Source organism: Danio aesculapii, chromosome 4 (assembly GCF_903798145.1).
Source record: "Danio aesculapii chromosome 4, fDanAes4.1, whole genome shotgun sequence".
Classification (NCBI taxonomy): Eukaryota; Metazoa; Chordata; class Actinopteri; order Cypriniformes; family Danionidae; genus Danio; species Danio aesculapii.
In genome coordinates, this window is record NC_079438.1 from 31016458 (window position 1) to 31039226 (window position 22769).

The following is a 22769-nucleotide window of genomic DNA, read 5'->3' on the forward strand; positions in this document are numbered from 1 at the left end:
TTCATTTGAGACATAATAAGTGTTTTTTATTTTTTTTATTTTATTTTTTTCATTTTTATACAGTCTAATGAAACCATTCACATGCCCAGATGCCATAAATTTAACAGCATCATAACATGGAAACAACAGCCTGATAAAAGTTTCATGATACTCGCATTAGGGAGTTATTGTATAACAACTGAATATTTCATGAGGAAAAAAGCTGGAATGCAAAGGTGATGCAGTAGAGTTATAGAGTTCATAAGGGACAATTGGATGCCTGTTGCATGTATTCTTGGTTTCCTGCCCATGTTTTAGAATGCATTGACCAAATCTCCAGAATAAGAGTCAAAAAACAAAAACAAACAAGCACTGGTTTAAAATTCCTTAAGGTCAATGTTTTTGTTATTATTCTTCATGAGTTTTGGACAGTGCAGTACAAGGGTGGTGACAATATGACAATAGGGCTGCATGATACTGGAAGAATCTGACATATTTTATTTTTCTGCATTATACATTGAGATATGAATAAAATTTCACCATCTATATTAAAGAGCTCTGCTTGAATGCATTTATTCATTTAGATTAAGCAGGATGATTCTGTAAGCACACTCAACAACAACAAAAAAATGTCGTTGAACAAATTTAATTAAATTAAGGAAAACTTTTCCATGAAATTGAATAGTGTTGTTTCAACCTGTTACACATCTACTATATATTTACAAACCTAATACAAGATTGCATCTGGAGATGTTGAGAGAAAACGCATCAAAACATGATTTTCACACCTTACTCTATTGCACCAACATATTTCTTGTAATACGGTTTGTAAAATGCTTTTGTTAGTAAGCGCAAATATGATGTAGACAGTGAAAAAATAAGTGTGAACCAAGGTTATTATAGTTAACGAAAACGAACAAAAAAATGAAAACTAAAATGTATAAACATTTTGGTTAACTGAAATAAAAATAAACACAGAGTTTAAAAAAAAAAAACTACAACTAACTGAAACTGTATTGTGTACATACAAAACTAACTGAAACTAACTAAAATTATAGCAAAAATGTCCTTAGTTTTTGTCTTTGTAAATGTTTTTAATACATAAACCTACTGTACTTTATGCCTTTTAGAAGTAAATCTATTTACATCACGTTGCCAATTGTTTGACCCGTGCGGCACCACAGTGTCTGTAATCCTGCTGCCTTTGGCCAGATCAAGGAGATCCTCCTCCAGTCATCCACAACGGCTGGACATGACAGCAGCATAGTGATCTTCTAAGTGAACCAGTTGAACTAGTTCACCAAATCGAACTGAATCATTTGAATAATTTTTAACATGACCAATAGCCCTGCTTGACTCGAAATAAACCAATAAATACAGAGTTATTCAGTTATTAGAACATTACACTCACATCAGATTTGAGAAGCGGTGAACCGATAATACTAATCTTAACACAAATTAAGCCCTCGGTTCATGTTAAAGATCTTAACTTCCCATCCCTACTGTGTATTTACCCTCAGAAGCAGCCTTGCACACTTATTGTACTTAGGGCTGCTATCTTGTGGGCTGTTGTATTTGAATTTAAGGATGGGTAGATGGTAGTGGTGGATAGTGGTGGTAGTGGATAGTGGTCATGTGTCCTCTGAATACATGATTCAAAAAATATATCTTTGGTTGCGTTTTTATTCAACAATATTTATTCTGATGATTTTGAATCTTGCACCTAACAAATATCCTTATTTAGAAAAAACAAACTAATACTGAAACCAATATAACTAAACTAAAATGAAGCAATTTCAAATTATAGAAACTAATAAAAATAAATAAATCTACCTCTAAAAACTAATTCAAAAGAACTGAATGTAACAAAAAGTGATTTAACGAAATAAAAACTAAAACTAATGAAAACTTTAAAACGTATAACCTTGGGGTGAATGCATAAATGAACTATAAGACCAACTAAAAACAGCTATATGTCTCAGCTTCTGGAAATGTATGTTAAAATCAGGTGTAAAAAAATATGATATTTTAAATCAATGACCTTGGTCATGGGTGTTAACTCATGTTTTGTAGTATTGCATGAGAAACAAAGGATGTAAACACCAAATTTGAATAAAAATCAACATTACATCAACATGACTAATTAGCTGCCTCCATTATCTTGTCACCATCACCAGCGGTTGCAGATCACTGGAGAACTACACATCTGTCACTGAACTGGACTACAAATACTATTATGAACCTCAAACACACACCAGTTCCTGATTCCCCCTGATTACTCACACATAGCGAGAAGCTCATGATAGACTGATTACTAGGACTGTGCATCTCATTTACATATACACTTTGCCTAGTCTTTACACTTTGCCTTGTTTATTGTTTCATGTTGTTTGCTGCCTGTACCAATCTCTTCGCCTGTGACCCCGACTACTCGTTTGGATTACCTGCATGTTTCTGTCTGTTCCTGTTGTGACCTTTACCTGCCTGCCGATTCTCTTAATAAAGACAATGCATTTGGATTCTCAACTCCGTTGCCAGACTTGTTCTGTTACACATGCTTGCTTTGTCAAAGGAACATTTGGAAATAGTCTCATTTTACAAGTCAACAAGAGTAAAACGGTTGTGTTTGAACATTTTTAAATTCATTCTAGGTCTGGCGGGAGCACTTTTAACTTAGCATAGCATAAATCATTGAATGTGATAAAAAAAAAGTTAAGCTACAAAACTGATGCTAATGGTCTAATCCAATTCAATGATTCATGATTAATTTTAACCCAAGCTAAAAATGCTTTCGCCAGACCTGGAATGGATTCAAAAATGGCAAACTCAACTGTTTAACTGTAGGTCACTTGTAAAATGTGCCTTTTTTCAAAAAGAAATTCAAAAAGTGGAGTTTTTCTTTAACTGTCGGTTACGAGGTTACCAATACTACACTTAGCAGTTCTAAGAACACACCTAATTCCCATTTGGGATTTTATACTTTAACCCAACTTCTCATTAAGATGGAAACCCATAAATTGTGATTGGCAAATCAGTTTGGGACCATTTCATTTGGTGTACAACACCTGAAGGGAAAATCATTTAACATCCACAAATTTCCGATTGCATGGATTTCAATTTAAATGGTTGGAATTTGCTCACAAACGTAAATTTGGGTACTAAAGTCAACTGAGAAAATAGAATGGGAATATGCCAATAACCCCCCATAACTAACAAAATGATCAAATCATTTAAAAACTATTTACTTCCTTCATTTAGACAAACGTTCTCCCACAAACAGCCTGTTTTTAAATGTATTATTATTATATCAAATAACAATGCAGGCACACATTTGATTGCAAGTGTTCTAATTGTTCTCATTTTTGTTAACTTTCGTAAATGCTAATAAACAAAATCACTTAACGAGACGAGGTATAGAGGAAATACAGAACAATGGTTGACATTCCAGGGGACTTTGATGGTTATATTGCAGCCCTCTCTCTGCTAAACACATTATGTTACTAACATCATCCTAAAAACAGCAGGTGTGTAGAACTATACACGACTCCACAGGCTGAGATCAGCCAAATATGGTTTGGCGAGCTACTTTCAATCAAACAGCACCACTCTGTTCCAAAGCCTACTGAGCTCCATAATTAGACAGTATCTTTAGGCATTATAGGTTGTTCAAAACAGCAGGAAGCAAAAATATGTTGCTTCAAATGATGGTTTGTTTTTCATGGTATAATCTGCTTATTCTTTTTTTTTTTTTTGATAAAGCAAAACTTGAATGCATTTGTTCTTTTAGCTATTTTATAGTCTTTTACACTACATATTGCCTACTTTACATTATCTTTCAGTGTTACTTAAACCTTTCATCACGTTTTCTTTGTGATTTTTATCACAAATTCGACACATACAGTTGAAGTCAGAATTATTAGCCCCCCTGAATTATTAACCCCCCTGTTTTTTTTCCCCAATTTCTGTTTAATGGAGAGAAGATTATTTTCAACACATTTCTAAACATAACAGTTTTAATAATTCATTTCTAATCATTGATTTATTTTATCTTTGCCATGACGACAGTAAATAATATTTGACTAGATATTTTTCAAGACACTTCTATACAGCTTAAAGTGACATGTAAAGGCTTAACTAGGTTAATTAGGTTAACTAGGCAGGTTAGGGTAATTAGGCAAGTTATTGTATAATGATGGTTTGTTCTGTAGACTGTCGAAAAAAAATTAGCTTAAAGGGGCTAATAATTTTGTCCTTAAAATGTTTTTTTTTTATTAAAAACTGCTTTTATTCAAGCCGAAATAAAACAAATAAGACTTTCTCCAGAAGAAAAAATATTATCAGACATACTGTGAAAATTTCACAGTAAAATTTCCTTTAAAAAAAGAAAAAAATGTCAAAGGGGGGCTAATAGTTCTGACTTCAACATATATCTATCCATCCATCCATCCATCTATCCATCCATCCATCCATCCATTCGTCTATCTATCCATCCATTGCTGAATAAAAACAAAAAGACATTAAAGTGGCCTAGTCAAACTACTGACCCGAACGCAATTGAGCCAACTGCTGTGGCATGACCAATGTGACTGATTTACAACAATTCTGCAAAGATTAGTGGGCCAAAATTCCTTCACAGCGCTGTAACAGACTCACTAAAGTTATTAAAAGCCGCTTGATTGCAGTTGTTGCTGCTAAATGTTGCCCAACCAGATATTAGGTTTGGGGGCAAAACACATTTTTATTTTACACAGGGCTATGCAGATATGTATTTAGATTTCCCCTTAATTATAATAATAAAAAAAAACCTCTTAAAACACTAAATGTGTTTCCTTGTGACTAATATTTACATTTGTTTAATGATCTGACACATTAAAGAGTGACAAAAAAATAGGAAATCAGTAAGGGGCAAGCATTTGGATACTAAAAACTTGGATTATAGTGATTCTAACTCTCTTGTTTTTTTACAGCAGGGGTAAAATAGTTTTATTAAGATTAACAAAAGCATTATATGTTCTAAGAAATAATGGTACAATGAGATTGAAAATAAGGCGACAGGTAGGTAGGTAGTGCTGTCGCTTCACAGCAAGAAGGTCGCTGGTTCAAGCCTCGGCTGGGTCAGTAGGCATTTCTGTGTAGTTTGCATGCTCTCTCTGCATTCGCGTAAGAGCTCCTCCAGGTGCTCCACAGTTCAAAAACATACGGTACAGGTAAATTGGGAAGGCTAAATTGTCTATAGTGTATGAGTGTGTGTGAGGATGTTTCCCAGATATGGGTTGCGGCTGGAAGGGCATCCGCTACGTAAAAACGTGCTGCATAGGTTGGCGGTTCATTCCGCTGTGGCGACCCCGAAGTAATAAATGGACTAAGGCGAAAAGAAAATGAATGAATGAATGAGATTGAAAATATTGAGAAACAATCAATGAAATTGAAAATATTTCAGAAAACATATTGTATGCTTTACACATATTATTCACTAATACGGATCTTAAGAGTGTACAAAAATTTTGGTCACACTTTATTTTGATGGTCCGTTTGTTGAATTTAAGTTACATCTACATGCCAACTAATTCTCATTAGATTATAAGTAGACTGTTAGGGTTGGGGTTAGGGTAAGTGTAAGTTTACATGTACTTGCAAAATTTCTTATAGTCAGTTAAATGTCTGTTGAAGGCACAGTATCTACAGATATTAAGCAGACAGTCTACTAATACTCAAATGGACCATCAAAATAAAGTGTTACCTAACTTTCCCTAGTTGATATATTTCATAAACTGTATACAATCATACCTCCCAGGCATTTTCCATTAAATATCTTAAAAGGGCACCTAGGTTACCCCTTTTTTAAGATAAAAGACTTATATTATATGTCTCTAGAATGTGTCTTTAAAGATTCAACTCAAAACACCCATCATATTTTTTATTATACCTTTTATAAGTTTCTCTTTCATACCTTTTAGCATGGGGTAGCGGTTTTGTTGTACTGCGCCTTTAAGGCTAGTCCTCCCCGTCCACCGTTTTTACATGCCTTTCACAATGTGCCTTAATCTTCTCCCTTGGCTGCCTCAGACAACAGACAGACTTAAAGGAAGAAGATCCCTTGTAGCGTTTGTGAGAAATACTACAGTAAGTACTTTACCAATGAGTATTTGATGCATTTGTTGTTAAGTCGCAAAAATGAGTCAAACACAATGTCTTTACAAAGTTCACGCACGCGCACACACACACACACACACACACACACACACACACACACACACACACACACACACACACACACACACACACACACACACACACACACACACACACACACACACACACACAGTGCACGTTTAGCTTTGCACGTATATGTGACTGGATACAGGTTAATCTCCACTGCTGTATGGATATCTGTTATGTTAATGTACAAAATAAACCTGATTTAATGTCCACAAAAAAGGATTGAAGCGTCTTCTTTTATAATTGTTCTGACACGCAGCTGTGGTGATGAAGTAAATCTGAAGTAAATGGCTGTAACTCATAACACACGTGCACTGTTTTAAAACATTTTAAACTTGTAAAACTCACTCTTCTTGATCACATTTGATGATGACTGATGATCCTAGCAAACTAAACAGACCTTTTATTCCCGGTTGCTTTGCGCTCGTCCTCTCTTGTTGATATGATTATGCACGTGACTACCGGGACATGTAAATACGTGCAGCTGTCAATCAATTCGGTGGGCGGGGGACCACACTCCTATGTCAAGTTGCGGTCGGTCTGAAAACCGCTCCAATTGGTCCACCGTTTTTATGTTCTTAAATTGAAAAAAAGGACTGGGTGTGTTTATATCACCCCAATATGACGGCCTAAACACAATACCTACACATATGTCTGTCCAAAGAGCTTGAAAAGTATATTTTTCACCATAGGTGCCCTTTAATTAAACATGCTCATAATCATTACGGTTGATTACTATCACATCACATGAGTCACAAATGAATGGTTTAAGGGCTGTATCTTAAACCTTGAAGGCTCGATGCTTTAAAAAGAATAGTACCAGTCCATATGTATTATATATAGATCCTGATACTGATCATGTTGCGGAACATTCTTCGTATCCGTCAAGGCATCTGTTGCTATGGAGACGTGTTTGGGACCAGGTGTTTATAGCCAAAGTTCCGAAGTAGTGTGTTTGAGCAGCATAATGCACCAGTCATTCATCCAACATGACCTTTCCAGCAAAACCAAACATTTGTTTAGGATGAAAAGGGCCACTACAAATAATGTCTTTTGTGTCTCAGCTACTTCAGTTACCGAATACTGAGAAAACTAACTCGTGGTGAAAGGAGTTAGATTACACAGCAGATGGACAGAGTACTTTGACAACCAATGTTGGCACAAGTCACACTGGCAACCCTGGAGCTTTCCACAGCTAAAAGTGATTTAAAAACTGTTCAGAAATACACTATTCATGGTAATAAAATTATTAAAAATCATATGTGAACTGAGAAAAATAGTTATTTGCCGTTTGATTGAGTAGTAGTTTACATTCTTGCAATGTAAAAAAAAAAAAAACAAAAAAAAATATTTTTCCTACTCAGATTTTTTTTGTCATTTCTAGTCCAAATATCTAAAAATTTTAAACCAAGAAGTATTTTGTAGACCAGTTTAGTCAAAAATAAGTGAGCTATCTATCTATAATAAATAAATATCTTTAGCTTAACATTAACTTGTAAAATTGTAAAATGGGAGCTTGATCTCCACTCTGGCGACTTTTGATGTTGAAAATTCAACTCTACAATTTAATAATGTGACATTTATTGACATATTATAATTTATGACTTTTAATATATAAGTTTGAGATTATAAGAAATAATATATAGAGAAATAAGTCTGTTAAATAACAGAAAATGTAACCAAAATTTTTACCCTAATTTACAACATCACCTGAGACAATACTATTAAAACTATTAAGACTATTAAAAATGTTATTAAAAGTCACTTTTTCACACTTTAGGGTTAGAAGTTTATGGAAGAAAGATCAAGGTCCCATAATGCACTTCAGTTCATTTTAGAATAGCCAAAGAAAAACAAAATGAAGACTTTCAAGTGGCCTAGTCAAAGTCCTGAACTGAACCCAATTGAGATACAGTGTATTGTATGTTATGTCACATAAATATCCCTAGATTAATAAGAACATATGAGGGATGTAACATAATGGAATAACAGATGAAAGGCTACTGTAGCTAAAACATACTCTGTCAAAAAATATCGGTTAAATAACAATTTCCGCATTTTGTGATTCTAAAGTAGTTTCTGTTTGTTTATGGTTGTAAATTGCACTATGGGAGCGTAAATTGCATATTGATCTCTGCTCTGTTGACTTTTGATGTTAAAAATTAAACTCTACAATTTAAACTGTGACTTTTATTGACATTTTGATGTATAAGAAATAATATATAGAGAAATAAGTCTGTAAAATAACAGAAAATATAATGGCATTTATTACATGGCTATTGTACCATAATCTACAACACCAGCCATGACAATATATCACTTTAAGCTATCAAAAATGTTAATAAATCTCACTTTTTCAAACTTTTATTTAAGGTTAAAAGCTGTTGGAAGGAAGATCAGGATCCTATAATGCAATTCAAAAGTATAAATAAATGGGGAAAAATAAAAAAATAAAAACATGAACCACAAAATATGGAAAACTGCTAATTTAGGAATATTTTTTAAAGTGAAGACAATTTTAAATTGTACATATTTTTAAAATCAGTTTTGTAAAAAGAGAACAGACATGGGTGAGTTATTACATAATAGACTGTGACTTCAAAAGTATTGCATTAGGTTCAACTATTCTGTCATCATGTAATATTTATGGTGGTGTTTATTGTACCAATTTTATCCTCCTTACACTGGGTGCCTGTTAAGTTTCGTATTGAATTTAAAATATTGCTTCTTACATTTAACGCTTTAAATAATCTAGCTCCTGTTTATCTAACCAACCTTCTGTCTCGCTACAATCCAACTCGCTCTTTAAGATCTCAAAACTTAGGGCTTCTGGTAGTACCTAGAATAGCAAAGTCGAGTAAAGGAGGTCGAGCCTTCTCATTTATAGCTCCTAAACTCTGGAATAGCCTTCCTGATAACGTCCGAGGCTCAGACACACTCTCCCAATTCAAAACTAGATTAAAGACCTATCTGTTCAGTAAAGCATACACTTAGTGCACCACTTAGGGGGCTTCCACACAGGTTATGCATCTTGTTGACATACACTGTGAACATCAGCTACGCTAATTATATATTTAATTATTCTCCATTTCCACCTGGGGATACTCTTCCCGAGGCCCTCAGACTATGCAGAGTCACTGATTCGATCCAAGACCAACGACGAGATGATCCCAAGGTTTCCATATCCTGGACCAGGCCGAATCCTGAGCAGCTACTGTGGTGGTCATGGAGGAGTGGAGAACATGAGACTGATTCCTGTGACGCTCCAGAGACAGACGAGTCTTCGCTGAGGCCAGCTTCCAGCCTCCGCCACTGAGACTGCAGCTCTGCACAAGACGTTTGGCCAGCGGAGAAATTAAAATGATTGTGCCCAACTGTGCCTGGTTTCTCTCAAGGTTTTTTTTTTTTAATTCACTTCTGCCATTAGTGAAGTTTTTTTCCCTCTCCGCTGTCGCCACTGGTTTGCATAGTTCAGGATCTGTAGAGCTGCGCATCGTTGGATTTGCCCTTCAATATTTGGACTCTCAGTAGTGATTATTAATCCACACTGAACTGAGCTCAACTAAACTGAACTTAAACACTACAAACTGAACTACACTGTTCCTATTTACTGTGACCTTTTATGTGAAGCTGCTTTGACACAATCTACATTGTATAAGCGCTATACAAATAAAGGTGAATTGAATTGAATTGAATTATTGTTTATTCCATTGTTTTAAATGATCTCGTTACAAGTCAGCACACAGGAGAGATGTTGTTTTTGCCAGAGAAGGTAAATGTGGGCATATTTTGGCAAAACAGTTGCTGAAAATTTGGTTTAGAGGATAATACAGACTACTTTGATGTTGAGAACTTAATTATCACATGTTAAATTATTGCCGCTGGCTTAGATTACTAAATATGCATTTATTACTAAGGCTGCGCGATACTGGTTAAATGTGCGATATTGTTGTTGAGTGTTGCGATAACAAAATTTCTTATGATATAACTAAGTTTTTATTACTGTTATTTTATCAGCAATGAAAAAAATATTTATCTTATGATCATACAAAAATAAACAGGTAATAGATATTTTTTCTGAGGTAATTAAATAAATAATAATAAAGGTCAAGTCAAGATGCAAACATTTTGAATTTAAAACACCACAAATTACTCAAAACCTGGGGTGCATTTCCCATACAACGATGTATTTCGAGGCTAAACTATCATAGTACGATGCATTGTTTGGAAAAAAGAATGATGTAGTGATGAGTGTTTCCCAAAACGCATAATTTCTCTGTCGCAGATCCATCGCTTGAACCATGTTAGTTATGACGTAAAACGCCCATAATGATGCTCTAAACGGGGCGGACTAACTTCTTTAGGGAAGAACCTCATAATTTCTTTGGGCAAACACGCATTTAATTTCTTTTACACAAACATGCATTTAAAATCAAATCCAATAGTAGATTTGGTAAAAACATGCACTCGCTTTCCATATTAATTGAAATATAAATAAATGGCTCATATATATATAGGATCAATGTTTCCTTTACAAATATTATTGAGAATATTACATATTCTATTCTACTAAAAATAGTTTGAAAGCAAATTACACCTAAGAGAGATGACCTTAATGGTTTTTTATTTTTAATAAGTCCAACTTTGAATGTTAGAATGTTTTAAATGAATAGGGCATAGGGGGGACAAGTGGGAATAGAAGGCAGCCAGGAACTACAGTATGTTTCTAACTACAGCTCCAGAGGTGTAGTTGTGAGTGCTCAAGTTTGCGACGCAGTTTGCAAATGTTAGTTGGAGCGACGGATTTGGGACATGGCAAATCAACAAACTATGTTTGTAATGACGGAACTTGCAACCTTGGTTGTCTAATGATGGTTTTGGGAAACGCACCCCTGATTGGCTGTTGTCATTTTTTTTCATCTTTTCAGCTCTAGGTTCACCTAACAACATATACTGGAAATGTAGGAATAAAGATAGCAAAGGCCATTTCTGATTGTTCCGATTTGAATAGACAAGCTATACATATAGCCCAAAAATGCTTGGCAAATAAAATTAATTAAATGTATTGCACTTCCCTGCGATATGAATACTGCATACTTTAATTACGACAACAAGAATTTTCTGATATATTGTGCAGCCTTGATTTATATTTAGGTATAATTTACATGTTTTAAATATTCTTTAATTTTAACTTTTTCTTTCTTTCTTTATATTCATCCATCATTGTTTTCAGGTTGTTTTTAGGCACGGACACAGTTTTAAAGTATTGATTTGGCACCAGTATTGTTTAAATCGCTAATCATATACAACACTAATGCCAGAAAAAGACAATTTATTTATTTTTTCCTGCATATTCCCCATACTTTCTGTTTTGAAGAGACCAACACATTAATGTGGAAGCTCATTAAAACTTTTCTAAAAACCACTAGTGGTGGCCTGAGACTTCCACAAAGTATTTGAAAACAGATGACAAAAAAAACGTAATTTAGGACACTGGATAATAATCACCCTCAACTCTCATGAGCAATGGTTTTATTCATATGAAATCCTTTAATTAAACAATGGCAGAGCGCCCTGAACTACCTAAAGCAGGGTGGAAACTTCATTTCACATGTGTCACGGCCCTGAGGAAAACATCCATCAAGACCTTTAAATAAAAGCCAGCTTTGTGTAATGGATCTTAGCACTGTAGGTCACCCACTTCTCAACTTCTCCTCAGCGGTACAGTATCATGTATCCATGAAGTCAGCAATAGGTTTGTTCAGAATAATCCGTTTCAAATCTTGACTGGGTTTAGACTCTGTTACAGTTCTTTTAAAGGTTCTTCTGAACAGATTTAAAAGGTCAAGTACATTCTTATTATAAGGGGTATGCTGCACTTTTTACATAATATATAAAAAAAAAATATATAGAAATCTATATATTTTTAAACAGGGTTCCTACACCTTTTCCAACGTCAAATTTAAGCAGTTTTCAAGCACTTTCCTGGTGCATTTTCTTAGCAAATAACATAATTAAATCTTAATCTCATTATATCAGATTGTTTTACACTGTAAAACCCAAAAAAGTTAAGGTAACTCAAACCATTGAGTTAAAAAAACTAATATATGAGTACTGTCAACTTACCCCTTTTAAGTTGAAATAATGAGGTATTTAATTAACTCATTACCTTCAACACTGAGTTTAAAACTCTTTTCAAATGAGTAGAATTTAGTGAATTTTGAGTAAACTACACAATTCATTTGTTAAAGTTTTACAGTGCAGTTATAGTATGTTGTAGTATAGTAAAGCATTTCATATTTATTTTAATTACATGCACTGTTCACTCAGAAGCTGTAGATCTCTTTGCATTTTGCTTTCATTTTTTGCAAAAACAAATATATATTTATTTTATTTAATAGTTAATTATTATTGCCTATTTAGCAAAGTAAATGACTATTAAAGCAACATAATTACAATTTCAAGATGTTTCAAGCACTTTATCCAATATATGATCACTTTTAGTGATAGTGGCCTAATCAAAGTCCTGACCTGAACCCAACTGAGATGCTGAGTGGCATGAATTAAAAAATGCGGCTCATGTTCAAAATCCCTCCAATGTGGCTGAATTGCAACAACTCAGAGATGAGTGGGCCAAAATACCTCCAAAGCACTGTAGCAGACTCATTGCAAGTTATTGAAAACACTTGATTACAGTTGTTGCTGCAAAGCGTGGCCCAACCAGTTATTAGGTTTAGGGGCAAACACTTTTTCACTCAGGGCTATGCGGTTTTGTACTTTGTTTTTCCTTAATAATAAAAAGCTTAAATTTCAAAACTGAATGTGTTTGATTGTGTTATCTTTGATATCTTATATATATATCTTATATATATATCTTATATATATATATATCTTATATATATATATATATATATATATATATATATATATATATATATATATATATATATATATATATATATATATATATATATATATAAACAATACATAAATAATATGTAAATATTGTTTTACAAAACTGTTTCAGGAATTTACTAGCAATTTCTGAGTAAAAGTTGAAGAGGTTTCAAATTAAAAATATGTAAAGGAAACTTTTGGAAGGGATTCTGTGTTCGCATGCACCCCATTAAACTTTTTAAAAACTTTTTTGTATTTTAATATTTATACTTGGCTATTTTTCGCAATATTTAATATATTCATGACAGATGTTCTGTTTTAAGTGTGAAAAAAGGTTTATTTTTTTGTTTAGTTATTAGTTTTTTGACATGTCTGTGTACAGTGTTAACCAAAGTAGGTCCAAAGCATGACATACTTTGCTCTAGTATATGAGCTATTTTTGTTTTATACAATAAGCAAAAGAGGTTAGAAACAATAAGAACTCATTTATTTATTTCTTTTTCTGAAGCTTGTCTGCTTTTTTTGCATCCCTTGGTATAAAACTTTAAAAATAGAACTTTATGCACTAATTAGACTTTTTATGTAATTTGCCGTCACTCTATTGACTAAAATGTCCCTTTGGAAAGGATTCTCATGACTTTGCATGTTTTATTCCCAATTTGACTGATTAATTCATTAAACAATGACAAACAAATAACTGATTAACAAACCTTCAGGTTAATTTATGTCAACTCATGACACATATCTAGAGATTTATTAACCACGTATAAAGCAGCAGCCATAAGACGACAGGCCAGTAAAGACAGAAGGAAACAAACAATCTCTGACCTCAGCACTGTGAAGGAATATTGGCCCACTCATCTTTGCAGAATTGTTGTAATTCAGCCACACTGGAACTGCCCTTTTAAGGTCATGCCACAGAATCTCAATTAGATTCAGATCAGGACTTTCACTAGGCCACTCAAAAGTTGTAACTTTAAATAAACATTGTAAATTTTGATTTCGCACAGATTTTAATTTGTTCAAATCTAATACAGATGTTAGGGCTCAGTTGTCATGATACTGGAATTCTGTAGCAATCGATACAGAAATTAAAAAAATAAACACATATTAAAAAAACCCAAATGATTAAAGGCCCAACATAAAATATCACTACATAAAATGCAACACATAAACATTGTTCTTTCAAACTTGCAACTTTCTCACCAGGCTGTTATTTGCGTTTGCGTCTGGGGGAGTGTAATGCGCTCAAATCATATTATGAAAAAAACACGTATTACTGTAAACAATGTATGTTACGACACCATAAATCTAATGGCACAGAACAATATGAAACGACTGACATAAAAAAAGTCTATATATTGTCAAATTGCACAGCCCTAATAAATGTTTTTGCATTGTATTCATATTTTTAAAATATGATAATATAAGCAGAGCAGTAATTAACTTCTGTAAATACATCTGTAATTACACCGTTGACATGTTGACCTACCCATTATCCCACCAACAAGCCTAAACATATACCATTAAACCGTTTCATACACTCATATCATTTTCCTACCGCAGAAAGCGTTCTGCAATACAACAGGACCACACAACAAAGTGCACAACAAACTTATGTAGGAGTGAAACAGACTTCTGTAAACAAAATATACTTATCTTGTCACATGATGCATTACATAAGTACATAAGTTCCAGGATAAGAATCCAGATTCCAACCCAGTAATCCGGCCTGTGCTGCACTACACTGCAGTCCATTATTTAAAATAAATTAAATAGCAATTTAAGCATGTTTAATAGTTAATAATACACATTTCATATTTTAAATAATAATACAAATAATACCTAAAAAATAAAATATTAAATAATAATAATTTATATATTTATCCAAAGCGACTTACAAATGAGGACTATAAGAGTAGCAGTGAACAAGTGCTATAGACAAGTTTCAGGTGTGTAAAGTCTAAGAAGCAATATATATATATATATCGTCACCTTGGAATTATAAGGTTCTATCTGCATTCTGAATGATTTTGAGATATTGAGCTTTAATGTTTTTGCAGTCCATAGCAAACAGTATGTGTGTAACATTTGTTTTTAAAGTCTTAAAATGCAAACAACTTTAAAAAAAAACATCCCATAATGTAAATAAGTTGTCATTTAATAAGAATATGTTAATAACTCAATTTTGACAAAAAATGTCAGATAGAACCTTATAATTCCTAGGTGACGATATATATAACTTTGATATGGTACCTTGAAAAATATTGATTTTCGATATAATTTTCAGGCGTCACGGTGGCGCAGTGGGTAGCACGATCGCCTCTAAGCAAAAGTGTTGCTGGTTTGAGCCCCAGCTGGGTAAGTTGGGATTTCTGTGTGAAGTTTGCATGTTTTCCCAGTGTTCGCTTGGGTTTCCTTTGGGTGCTCCTGTTTCCCCCACAGTCCAAACACCCGTGCTATAGGGGAATTGAATAATCTAAATTGGCCATAGTGTATATGTGTGAATGAGAGTGTACAGGTGTTTCCCAGTGTTGGTTTGTGGTTGGAAGAGCATCAGCTGTGTAAAACATATGCTGGATAAGTTGGCGGTTCATTCTGCTGTGGCGACCCCGGATTAATAAAGGGACTGAACCGAAAGAAAATGAATGAATGAATGAATGATATAATTTTCGATACGAACTCGTACCTTTTTCGATACGAAATACGTACCTTTTAAAAAAAAATACACATTTGCGCTTAAAGAGTGCATATTTGTACCTCAAAAGTATATATTACTACCTAAAAAGTACAAAAGTGTTCCTCTTAAAATTTTTAGGTACTAATATATACTTCTAAGGTACCAATATGCACTTATTAAGTACAAATGTGTACCTTTTGAAAATCTCAGTGACAGCTCGCGTACCTTTATTTCTGAAAGTGTGGTCTTAGCTAACTTTTTCAGGACTGACTTGACTGACTTGAAACTAGACCAATTATCTATTTAACAAACAACATCGCGATGAATGCAGCATGATTGTGTATAACAAATATGTTTCATGGTTTATCTTGAATAGCTTAAATTTGTAGCAATTTTAGACATGAACCCCCATTTTAGCCTAAATGTTTGACAGCCATTACTAGTTGATTGGGGTAAAGTTGGTTTTATAATTGCACATTCAAAATTTAAATTCTTAATATAATTTCAGGAAATGTTCTTGGCCAATTCTAAATAAGTAATTCATATTAGCACCCAGTGACTATCAAATTACAACATACTGTCAGTCAATTAAATGGTGATCATGTTGTTTTGAAGTCATACTTACATAAGTTTTCAGACCAAATATTCAAAGTAGCATGGTAAACAACATACCACAGGGACAAGTTGTCCCGTTGTCCTCATAACAACAATACGTCATTATAATTAATTTGTATTAGCCTTTACAAAATCTGCTTTACTATTTTATTAAACGCCAAAGTCTGAATATGCAAAAACATAACCAACTACTCAATTCAAAGTTAGGTTTCTTGCTAGAATACATCACAAGCACCCTTTATACAACACAGACATGTTTGGAGTCTAAAATATTTCAAAAAGATCTGAGTCAGCAGTGTTTTATGCCATCTTACACGTCATTCAAGTTGGCAGCGATTTATTGCGTCATAAATGGTGTACAGTACACGTTCTGAGTAAGCAAAAGCTACTGCGTTGTGATCCCTTGTACATGCGATGCCCACAACTGAGGTCTACTAGGTAGACAGCTTATTCTGTTTTGAGACACACAGACCATTTGAACGAACAACAAAGCAGCGGAACGCATTGTGTAGCCTCGTTGGTGATATTATTGTATTAAATATTTAACTCACCAGCTTTGACAGCTCCATATATGGCGCGTCCGGTGTGTTTTTTGGCGTTTTGTACGTCTTTCCACGCGAGAATCGCGCAGTTTAATGTGACCTCATACAGTCTGCGCTGAACACTCAGCTCAGAACACAGCAGAGGCGACTGCTTCTCCATTTCTACCCTTAACAACCAATGCGCACTAGTTATCTCACTTTCATCTTCAAAACGGGCTTATGCTATACCACCCGACGCTTTAAATTATTACGAAATGACTACAATGGCCACAACGCTGCTCGTTTTCTCCTAAGCACTTTGGCTACATAGCGGTTTTTCTCTTCCCTGATAAAGTAGGAGGAGTCTACGAGATATGCGTCACGCGTAATCCTATTGTAGGAAGTGCTGTTTGTGTGTACTGTCAACAATAATTAGAAGACAATATTTGGTTTCATTTTTTTGAGAGCTTCAACTATCCTAATACTTACTTCCCTTTATTTATAATTTTTTTTGTTATATTATTTATTCAGTTATATATATATTTTTTTTGTGTTATTATTATTTTTAGCTGGATGTAAATATTATGAATGAAAACTGATCAAAATTATTAATGCCTTGTTCAAGCATTGACAATAATTAAAAAATATATATTATATTATATTATATTATATTATATTATATTATATTATATTATATTATATTATATTATATTATATTATATCACATTAGCCTATATTATATTATAAAAAATATTAATTAATTAATTTTCCTTCGGCTTAGTTCCTTTATTCACCAGGGGTCACCACAGTGGAATGAACTGCCAACTTATCCAGCATATGCTTTACGCAACGGATGCCCTTCCAGCTGCAACCCCGTACTGGGAAACACCCATACACTCTCATTCACACACATAAACTAAGGACAATTTAGCTTACCCAATTCACCTACACATGTCTTTGGACTTGTAGGGAAACCTGAGCACCCAAAGGAAGCCCACGCCAACACGAGGAGAACATGCAAACTCCACACAGAAATGACAACTGACCCAGCCGGGACTCGAACCAGCGACCTTCTTGCTGTGAGCCGACAGTGCTAAACACTGCGCCACCGTGTCACCCTGTATTATATTATATTATATTATATTATATTATATTATATTATATTATATTATATTATATTATATTATATTATATTATTACGCGTTAACTGTCATAAAATATTAGAATGCTATAGATACAATATTTTGAACTTAACTTTCTTGCTTTTTGTCATTTCACAAATGTAACGTTGGGACCAATTGTTTTTATAAAGTCACAAAAAATACACTGCTGAAGAAATTAAATTGTAGATTTGGAATTGGGAGGAAATGGTTTTGAACTTTTTTATAAATAGCCTAATATATTAAAACATCTCTTACTGAAAAATCCAGCTTAAACCAGCCTAGGCTGGTTGGCTGGTTTTAGCTGGTTGACCAGCCTGGTTTTAGAGAAGTTTTGGCCATTTCCAGGCTGGTTTCCAGCCATTTCCAGCCTGGTCTTAGCTGGTCAGGCTGGAAAATGACCAGCTAAAACCAGCTTGACCACCTAGCCAGGCTGGGAGCCCAGCCAAAACCAGCTATGTCCATCTTAAACCAGGCTGGTCAAGCTGGTTTTAGCTGGATTTAGCTGGTTATTTTCCAGCCTGACCAGCTAAAACCAGGCTGGAAAAGGCTGGTAACCAGCCTGGAAATGGCCAAAACCCCTCTAAAACCAGGCTGGTCAACCAGCTAAAACCAGCCAACCAGCCTAGGCTGGTTTAAGCTGGATTTTTCAGCAGGGAGTCCTTATAATGAACCAAAACCATGCAAATGACACATTTTTTCAGTTTGTTTATGCGTTTTGAATAAAGTAAATGATAACATATCCTAAACAGCCATAACATTAATAATGTTATAATAATGTTAATGGTAAACATTTCTGTAAAACAGTTGTTGTATTAAATGTTTGGGTGGGCAACAATCCAAGAAACATATAAATAATATTTTCCATAACATTGATACAAACATGTACTATTGTTTATCATTGCTCTTTACAATGTGTTCAATTGTTTTGTCTCATCAACTGTATCAAATTCCCTTGCAGAAAATATCAACAACTCCTTTAAAAACGAAAGAAGTTGTGTAGAGATTTCCACTTGTGATTGGCTGTTTAGCAGCCACTCATGTGTCCCTTTAACCAATCACTACTGCGTTTATGTGCGGTGGGCGGTACCAACATGGCGGCTCTCTGAGTTTGCGAAGAGAAATTGAGGTGTAAATAAACTCTTCGTGCACGACTTGCACAACTTATCAACCCCATTGTCTAAATTAATATATGAGCGAGTGCTCCGAAGCCAAACGATGTCAAGTGACGGCAACAAAAAGCAGTTCTGGAAGAGAAACACAGCCAAGGTTCCTGGGAAGTGAGTGACGTGTTCATGCTAATGTCTCTGTGTTAGCTATATGTGTGTATATATGTGCGTTTAAATACATATGCAATAAAGTAAACAATCTGTTCCAACGCCAGAATTCACAAGAGGAGCTCTGGGTGTTCGTAACGACACGTGTCACTCAAATCTGATCTATTTTAGGCATGTGATTGTGTGCTAGCTTTATGTTTGCATTGAAGTTAATGATGGACTAAGTTTATATTGATCATAATTATATTGCTATTACTCTAACGTATGGGGTCTGATCAACGTTGTATATGGTGATGATATCTGTTGTCAAAGCTCAGTTGTTATATTCTAGTTTATAAATCAGGTGTTAGCCTTATAGCTATATGATGCTAGGCCCTCTTTTGACAAGTCTTAAGATGCAGTTATGACTGCAGTTTTATTATTGTTTATAAAATTTCTCTATTTTTCGTTAAAGTCATTCTTATGTGCGATTTGACATTTTGTCATTTAGCTTTTGTCCTAAGCAACGTAAAATTAAAGAGAAGAGGCATTAATAGTGCTAATTTTACAAAGGAACTGTTAATGCTCTGAGAGTTAAGTGCAAGAGTAAGGAGGGGGAGTTTTATTTCAATCATAGACAGAATAGTGTTTCTACAGGTGGTTTGTCAAGCCCACTCACCTGTTTGAGGCACACTTCTCAAATGCAAAATGTATTATTATAATTATTTTTTTGAGATATGGAGTGATTGTAAGAAGAATGTGTCTGGTGCAAAACTAATGCAAGTGTTGTTTAAAGCGTCAGAGAGATGAAAGAGTGTGTTTTCTACAGGTGGTTTGTAGTGGTGGAAAGAGTACTGAAAGGTCATACTTAAGTAAAAGTACCATTGCTTGCCTAAAAATGTAGTGCAAGTAGAGTAAACGTATCTGTTTTAAATATTACTCAAATATCAGTATGAGTAAAAGGAGACCTTTCAAAAGTACTCGAGTCGTGGGTATTATGCTGTGAAAAGCTGATGGATTTACATGTAATTTGTTAATGTGTGCAAACCAGCCTGATCTCACGAGAAACCGTAAGTATTTTACGTTTTGTCAGTTTAGTGGCTAATTCGTACAACTGAACTTGTACGATATTAAAAACGAGGCATGGTACATAACCCCACCCCTAAACCCAACCGTCATTGGGGGATGAGCAAATCAAACTAAATTGTACGAATTAGATCGTACGAATTCATACGAATTAGCCACTAAATCAAAAAGTTACGAATTGCCGTGAGACTGTGTTGGTGTAAACATAATATTCTGTAGTGCATTTAGTCATTGCCCAGCAGGCACACGACATCATAGAATGTTTATATTAGGTTAGATTTAGGTCATGATGTCAGGTGACTAAAATTCAATGTCTAGCCAACGTCTAAGGACAACGTTATTTTGATGCCCAACAACAGCATCAAATGACATTGGTATTTGGTCGATTTTAGGTTGTGTTAGAAAGTGGCCAAAATCCAACATCATATTGACATCAAATACTGACATTTATTCTTCAGGTATGGCAACTAAAATTCAACATCTGATAGACGTCATAGTGGTAACGCTCACACAACGCCACACTGTAACATCATTAGACATTGATATTTTGTTGCTTTTATGTTGGATGTTGGACATTGACGTTGTTAGCCTGACGTTGGGTTCTGACATCAGCCCGATTTTCATTTCCAGACAAAATGCAATGTCTTAACAACGTTGTGGTACAACATCAATATGACGTCATGTTGACGTCTTATGCCTGCTGAGTGTTTAAAGCCATTTCGCTCATGAGACACTAAACATTTGTCTTCTTCTCATCATTGGCATGCATCTAAACAGTCTCTGGGCCAATGTGTGTAAAGATTTTGGACGTCTTCTTGAACACTTTTAATGCTTCCAAACTGTTTGCTGCAATTATATAACGCCCATGTATTGAGGTAGTTCATTATGATGCGATTTACCTTCTATGTGTGATTTGATTGGACAGGAATCACAGGATTGATTCTTCTAATCCCCATAGACAAGAAAAAATAAAGTAGTGACTGCAGGTTGAAAGAAAGTAGTGGAGTAAAGTTACCAATACTACACTAAAAGTGTACGTAAGGGAAAGTAAAAGTACACATTTATAAAACTACTTGGTAAATTACAATTTCTGAGAAAAACTACTCAATTACAGTAGTTTGAGTATTTGTAATTTGTTGCTTTACACCACTTGTGTGAGACACACTCAAAATTGCATAATGTTTTGAGGTTGTCATGTGGATTTCAGATCAAATATTCAAAGTAGCATGGTAAACAATACATGGTCCATGTCACAAGTTGTACCATTGCACTCATAACAGTATAATAATTAATTGTAATTGTTGTCATTATAATTAATCAGTGTTAGCCTTTTTAAATTTTACTTTGGGTGGGCAACAATCCAAGAAACATATAAATAATACTTTCCATAACATTGATACAAACATGTACTATTGTTATTCATTGCTCTTTACAATGTGTTCAGTTTTTTTGTCTCATCAACTGTATCAAATTGCCTTGCAGAAAATATCAACAACATTTAGTGAATGCGAACTCTGAATGTGTGAATATAAAGCCAACATTCCCTCCACGCAGTACTTGCTACCAATAAAAAGTACCAATTTAAAAAGCAGCTGACAACTTTATGAAAGGAAAACTGTGTATTAATGTAAGATCCAGTGAATCAAACAGAAAAATTGTTTAGACCCCTTCAACATTTTTTACATTATCACACATCTCTTGATCAGAAAATGAGAATGAAATCTGACAAAAAGTCAGAGTTAAACCGTGTCTGAACAAATTCATCCTCATAATGTCAAATATAGTTTTATGATCAAAAGATAGTATTTGTAATGAGTTACATGAGGTAACTTATTAGTTTTACAAATTTAAGTGGATTGAACGTAAAACAATTAAGTTGCCCCCCTTGAAAAATTTAAGATGCATGTTTTTTTTCTGCTCATTTAATGTAAGTAGTTTGAGCAAAAGCAAACATAATTTTTGAGTGTACAATCACGATCAAAGAAAACAATAATTAGGGCATCAGTTGGTGGTATTTACACAACTATTAATACTTTACTGTAGTCTCTGCTGCCAACCAGGAAAATCATGCAATCTTTTCGGTTCCTGTTTTTTTTTAAATTATTCTGCTGTAGTAACGAATAATTTCAAGGCATAATATGTCATAATATATATTATTATATAATATATATTATGACAGGCTGTTTACTTGTCAAAAGTTTTAGATTCGAAAGATTTTTAATATATATACAGTTGAAGTCAGAATTATTAGCCCCATGTTTGATTTTTTCCCCAATTTCTGTTTTTTTCAACACATTTCTAAACATAAAAGTTTTAATTACTAATTTCTAATAACTGATTTATTTTATATTTGCCA

At 34.1% G+C, this 22769-nt stretch overlaps 2 protein-coding genes across 4 annotated transcripts in view; one reads left to right on the top strand and one right to left on the bottom strand.

Annotated features, from left to right (window-relative positions):
• The window catches only part of cerk (ceramide kinase), a 54420-nt gene extending 37168 nt beyond the window's left edge, over positions 1–17252 (bottom strand). The window contains exon 1 of the mRNA XM_056455442.1: positions 16942–17252. Coding sequence (XP_056311417.1) covers positions 16942–17092 — 151 coding nt within the window. The 5' untranslated portion in view covers positions 17093–17252. The remainder of the gene's footprint in view (positions 1–16941) is intronic.
• Positions 17253–19151: 1899 nt separating this feature from the next.
• tbc1d22a (TBC1 domain family, member 22a) overlaps positions 19152–22769 on the top strand; it is a 308060-nt gene continuing 304442 nt past the window's right edge. For all 3 annotated transcript variants that reach the window (XM_056455444.1, XM_056455446.1, XM_056455445.1), the window contains exon 1: positions 19152–19351. In XM_056455444.1, the coding sequence (XP_056311419.1) occupies positions 19290–19351 (62 nt within the window). In that variant the 5' untranslated portion in view covers positions 19152–19289. The remainder of the gene's footprint in view (positions 19352–22769) is intronic.